The sequence below is a fragment of the Ochotona curzoniae genome, unplaced genomic scaffold (assembly GCF_017591425.1).
Source record: "Ochotona curzoniae isolate NIBS_2020 unplaced genomic scaffold, NIBS_Ocur_1.0 contig_3819, whole genome shotgun sequence".
Taxonomy (NCBI): domain Eukaryota; kingdom Metazoa; phylum Chordata; class Mammalia; order Lagomorpha; family Ochotonidae; genus Ochotona; species Ochotona curzoniae.
Window position 1 is genome coordinate 33,842,563 of NW_024466004.1, and position 6,000 is coordinate 33,848,562.

The following is a 6,000-nucleotide window of genomic DNA, read 5'->3' on the forward strand; positions in this document are numbered from 1 at the left end:
TCTTAGGGTGTCACTAGGCCATTTTAATAGTTCTGAGATGTAGTCAGCTTCATTGCATCAGGGTTAAGAAAATCTTTGTAAGATCTTTGGCTGATCAAGTCCACCTTAGTGCATATAGGCCTGGGAACATGTTGCAAAGCTTGGCCAGAAGAGTGGTACAACTTCTTCTGCTTTCCATCCTCTGATGATGCACTTGACATCCTTTACTGGCCTAGGTGAGGTGGATGTCATGTCCACCTGTGCATCTGGGCATGCTGTGTTGGCATCAGCTCCTGAAGAAGCTCAGTCCCAACACATGTACTCCAAGGTTGGAACACATAGTGTATGATTTCCTTTGTGACTGGGGCTTGAGTCTAGTAATCTAGTCAGGAGTGCCCCAAGAAAACTTGTCTTGGATGACCTCAGATTTGACTCCTGAGTGTGCCAGCCAATTCAGGGTCAGATTCAATCCATCACCTACACTAGCCAACATACATACCATTGGATACTGCTACCTAATCAGTTCCACCCCCAGCCCCATCTTATGTGAAATGATAAGAGGTGTAAGTGGTATGATTTAGCCTAGCCTAGCCCACCATGGCTGCTCACTCATACCAGCCAATGCCATGGCCTAGTTGGGGGATCCCTAACAGTCCTAACCAGGTTTGTCCCAGTCCCGGTTTTTGCATGTGTCAGCATATGCTGTGGCTTAGCCAAGTCCAACCTGTATCTGCCTGCCCAATCCCCAGATTTGACCCACACATATGCCAATGGGTGCTACCACTTTGACCAGCCTGGCCTACTCCCAGTGCTGATTCTCATGTTCACCAGTGGGAGCTGCAGCCCAACATGGGAATGCTCCTAGTGCCAATACCAGCCCTGGATCTTTCAGTTGCCAGGGGATACTGTGGTCCAGCCTTACAGAACTCACACCCAATCCCAGCACTTACCATAAGATGGTTAACACAAATTTGGTATTAAGCAGGCCCAGAATTCCTGTCAGGTGTTTGGTGCTCTTCTTCCTGCAGAGTAACACTTGCCTGGGTACAATACAACTGTTTTATTTATGGTAATTGCTTCCAAATAAGGAAACCTTTCATGTAAAAGCACACATGTAAGATAAATTAGGAATTTATGTTCACAGAAGAAAATGCTTCTCCATTTTTCTTTTTGCCTTTGTCATTTGATTACAAAATTAACACTGTGTTATGAAAACTCAAAAATATGCATATACTACAAAGTGGAGTTCTTTCTCCACTCTGCCCTTCCCAGCCTCTAATGTTAGGCACTGTTTATAATTCAAGTGTGACCTTGTGGCGAATGTTTTTCTGAGTACCTGAAAACCTTTAGATGTGTTCCTGGAAAGAGTGATGCTCACATTCTTGAGGAATTAGCCACATTTTTATTTGAAAACTATCAATTTGGTGACGTTAGTCATTATCCTAGGAGGAATGATTTTAAATGACCTCCGTCTTTCTGTAGTAGACCTGCTCCAAGTTGCTAAGCTTGAAAGAAATAACATTTATGAAACTGGTGTGGAGTCAAAAACACTTAGGACATATTTTGCCCTTGACTTTCTGCACATTTTGGTGTCCAAAAATAATTTGTGTATTAAGGTTGCAATATTCTTTAAATATTGTAATATATCTTGTGTCAGCTAAAGTAATAAAACTGAGTTAATACCAAGCTAACAATCTAAATCACTTTAAAATGACTAGTTGCAATCAAGAAACAATCTTTCCAGTGTGTTGTCTCTGTTCAGCTTATTAGTAATGGAATCTCTTAGATGACTCCATAAATTATATAAATTAAGGCCCTGTGTTATAACATAGTAGGCTAAGCCTCTGCCTGCAGCACTGGCATCCCATTTAGGTGTTGGTTTCTTTCTCAGGCATTCCGCTTCTGTTGTAGCTCCCTGCTTGAGATCTGGGAAAGCAGCAGAGGATGGGCCAAGTCCTTGGGCCCTTGCATCCATGTGGGAGATCCAGAAGAAGTTCCTGGCTCCAAGGCCATTGTGGCTATTTGGGGAGTGAGCCAGCGGACAGAATATCTCTTACTAATTTCCATTCTCTTTGTAATTCTGCCTTTCAAATTAAAATAAAATAAATCTTAAAAAATGATATGGATTAAAAATTTTGAAGATGTTTGTGAAGCACCAAGGTTTACTTGGTGTTTCATGCTGCAAGTCATGGCTGTTGTTGGCACCAGTGGGAGCTTCTTAAATCATCAGCTGGCTCTTCTAGAAGCTAATTTTTTGTTTGCATATAATTTCTGTCCTGATATCCTTGTTTCCAGGATATAAGGAAGGAACTGAGCCTGAAGTATGAGGATTTATTAATGGAAATCATTTCTGTGCCAATTAAAAATTAAATATACAGTTTGTATATAATTTGTAAGAAAATTTGAGGCCTCTCCAATCGTTGTGAAACAGGGCAATGGATAAACATATGCATGAGGAACACAAGTTTTATTTGAGGTAGTAACTGTGAATGATAAAATTTTTTCACTTAGAATAGTTTAAGGTAATCTCTTTTCAATTTCTTGAAAATGTTTGTGTTTGAATTTGAAATTTTCACTTGCACTATCTTTTTCTTCCTTTGTAAATAACTTCCCACAGTATTCTACTGGGGTTGGGATTTTATAGTTTGATTCAGTTCTAATGTCATAGAATCCTTGTTCTCTCCAAGGGAAGGTGTTGTCAATGGAGGCTTTCCAGTGGAGGGACTTCCAAGGGGCTAGCTGAGAGGTACACACATACGAGTCAGGCAAAGCTCAGCGGGTTTGGTGTATGGGTGGTAACAGGCCAAACGACATCTGTGAAAATCTGGCCATGAAAGAGGAATAAGGACATAGTCAAGTAACTGAAGGAAGTTCAGATTGGCTAGAAGACAGAGAAATTAAAACCATTTATTATTAAAATAATGAAGAATCATTTTATAAAATTAGAAGAATGTGCAGGAAGCAAAAGAAGGCATATGCATGCATCATCATTTATAGGAAGCCAAAATTATTGTGAACTTTTTGCTATGTTTTTCTCATGTCTCATTTATATTGATGGAATAGCATGTTTGGTATCATCCTGATTTTCTGACAATAGATATGCAGAAGTGCACCAAATGCTTGTATATATATGAGAATCTTTCTAGTAAAGTCAGGATCGTGCCAGCATGCTGTGTGTTACCTTTTTCTTTTACAGTGTTATAGGCTCTGATACTTTGAATGCTCTTGGATCCAGCTTAATGCTGAGCGAGTTATATAAAAGTTGGAATGTCTCAGTTTTATGAACATAAGAAATATTCTTGAGCATTTTATTTCTTCTCTGCAGGAAGAATGTTTCTTGAACCTAGAGGCACCCATATCAAGAGTATGTGGATATGACACACCATTTCCTCACATTTTTGAGCCATTTTATATCCCAGACAAATGGAAGTGTTATGATGCCCTTCGAAAAATGATCAACTACTAACCCAGCAGGCAGGTAAGTGCAATGCATTGTGAGACAGCTAGTGTATGCCAGTGTTGCTAGTCCAAGGACCAGGTCTGCTGTGTGTTGAGTCTGTGTAAAGCTTGCAGAAAATAACTGCTATGAAAAAATTGCGCATGCATTTTAAAGTTTTCTTTGCATAAGATAAACTTACCCTTTAATTCTATTTTCCACAAACTTTTGAAATGATTTTTGTATTTTAGCAATCTGCAACTTTCATAACAACATGTGTACTTGAGGAAAGAATTCAAATTTATACTAGTATATTTAAATTTGATAGAATCGTATGCAAATCTGCACTATGTGATTTCTAGAAAACAGAAACATATGTATGTTAGCATTACCTAGTCATTAGGTAAAAATGCTCTCAAGCTGGGTTTAGATTGTAAATGTATCTTACAACACAGCTCTTCCTTTCGCCTTCATTAATGTGTATTTTTTCAGTTACTTAAGATGTACCTGTATAAGGTTATTTCTGTTAATTAAAAATGGTCCCTTCAGCACTATTAATTTGGGCTTATATCATTCTTATTTCAAAATGAATAGATAGATGCTTTAGATTTTAACAACTCGACTGATAATATTAATAATAATAAATTTTGAAGGACCATGATTTTTCAAAGAAAAATACATTCTATATGTTTGATAAGAAATTCTATTATTGGATTCTGTGTATGAATTCTAAAGGTAGCATCTGAAACCAGAGAGATGTGCTTTACAAATGTACAGAAAGATAAAATAACTGCCACCAATATGCCTGCAGTGTTAGTGGTTCTAGTCTGATAACTGTTAGGGGAATAATCTAGTGTCGTTAATCTACCTACTCCTGGTAAGGTCCCAGCCGTGCAGATGTGGATACTGATTTTTGATCTCTTCTTAATGTCTTTGAAAGCAACTGGCTTCTACAATAAATCATAGCTAGGTTTGGTTAGAGGGCTTCTTGGCTTTCATTATCTATATTTTTGCATTCCATGGGCCATTCACAATAGAGAGTCAAGGTAACAATTATAGCCATGTGCCTTGTTACAATTTTTTAAACCGATTTCTTTATTTTTATTGAAAAAATCAGATTTACAGAGACCAGGGGTGACAGAGAAAAAGATCTTTTGTTTGCTGATTCACTCCTCAAGTGGCCACAATGGCCGGAGCCGAGCTCCAATCCAAAGTCAGGAGCCAGGAGCTTCTTCCTGGTCTCGCATGTGGATTCAGGGTCCCAAAGCTTTGGGCCATCCTCTGCTGCTCTCCCACGCGACAAGCAGGGAGCTGGTTGGGAAGCGGGTAAGCCAGGATGTGAGCAGGCACCCATATGGGATGACAGTGCATGCAAGCCTAAGACTTTAGCCACTACGCTATTGCGCCAGAATATTTAGACACTGGTTGTAAAGTTAGATAAACCTGTGCTGAAACTACACAAACAATAACTTTTCTATACAAAGCTAAGTATGACATTAAAGAAACTATTTATGCATGTAGTTGGAAATTCATGTAATTGTTACAATGTCTTTTACAGGAAAATGAGAAGATTATGACTAGATATGGAAATATTTTTTCTGAATTTTTTTATATTTCCTCAGAATTATTCATTCTTCAAGATAAAGATTTTATGAAGTGGATCATTGTGAATATTGTCTGAAAGATTATAAATTAATTGTTATACCAACATATATGAATTGATGATTTCCATTAAATGTGTTTTAGATTAACTTTTAAAAATATTTCAAATGATGATCTTTTTAAATTCTGTTTAATGACACCTAAAAATATTGGCAGTGAGATGTTATTCAATAAAGCGAACTCAGGTTATCCTCAGACTGTGTGTGTGTGTCTGTATATTCTCTTTCCATTACTTATCAGTGTTTGTCACAGTATAATAGATTATTAACTTGTTGATTAGATTTGAAATAAAGTGGAAAACTTATTCTATAAATGCTGATATTTCTTGTTTATTAAGAAATAATTTATTAATTCATTATTTTATTAAAACACAGAATATACACCCAAGAAATGTAAATAAGTGTATGTATCAATGAGATTTTTTTTTTGTTATCTATTCACACTTATAACCAACACTCAAATTAAGAACAAATCCTTACTCTTACTTCCTTTCCAATTTTTTTTTGATATGTGAAATAGGAGTATATTACCATTTATTTCCTTTGATTCATTGAAAAAGTATCTGTAATTATATAGCGTATAATCTGACACACAATCTTTGTCCTCTCTATGTTACTTACCACCAATGAGTATCTTTGTGCCTTTCTTTACTGGTCTGTCTTGTATCCCTTAGCAGTAGTGATCTTCAGTTGCATCCATTTGGTTGCAAATGCCAGGATTTCATTCTTTTTATTTGCTTCAGTTTTTCATGGCCAAGATGATAGTATGTTTACTAATCTTCTGTCTTGTTTTCACTCTGTTATCCCCTTGCCTCAACAGTTTTATTTCATAGATTTAATTTTCTGGAATGTGAAGGCAGCAGAATGGAGAGGTGGGCAGGATCGTTTCTGTTGCCACGTTCCCTTCTTTTTGGTTAAGAAATA

The 6,000-nt window shown here is 37.1% G+C and overlaps 1 protein-coding gene across 2 annotated transcripts in view; it reads left to right on the forward strand.

The window, feature by feature from the left end:
• The window catches only part of BCKDHB (branched chain keto acid dehydrogenase E1 subunit beta), a 219,629-nt gene extending 214,357 nt beyond the window's left edge, over positions 1-5,272 (forward strand). Inside the window, exons 10-11 of one of the 2 annotated variants that reach the window (XM_040983676.1) lie at positions 3,305-3,457; positions 4,974-5,272. In XM_040983676.1, the coding sequence (XP_040839610.1) occupies positions 3,305-3,445 (141 nt within the window). In that variant the 3' untranslated portion in view covers positions 3,446-3,457; positions 4,974-5,272. The remainder of the gene's footprint in view (positions 1-3,304; positions 3,458-4,973) is intronic. The other variant, XM_040983677.1, reaches the window with a different exon arrangement.
• The last annotated feature ends 728 nt before the right edge of the window (positions 5,273-6,000 follow it).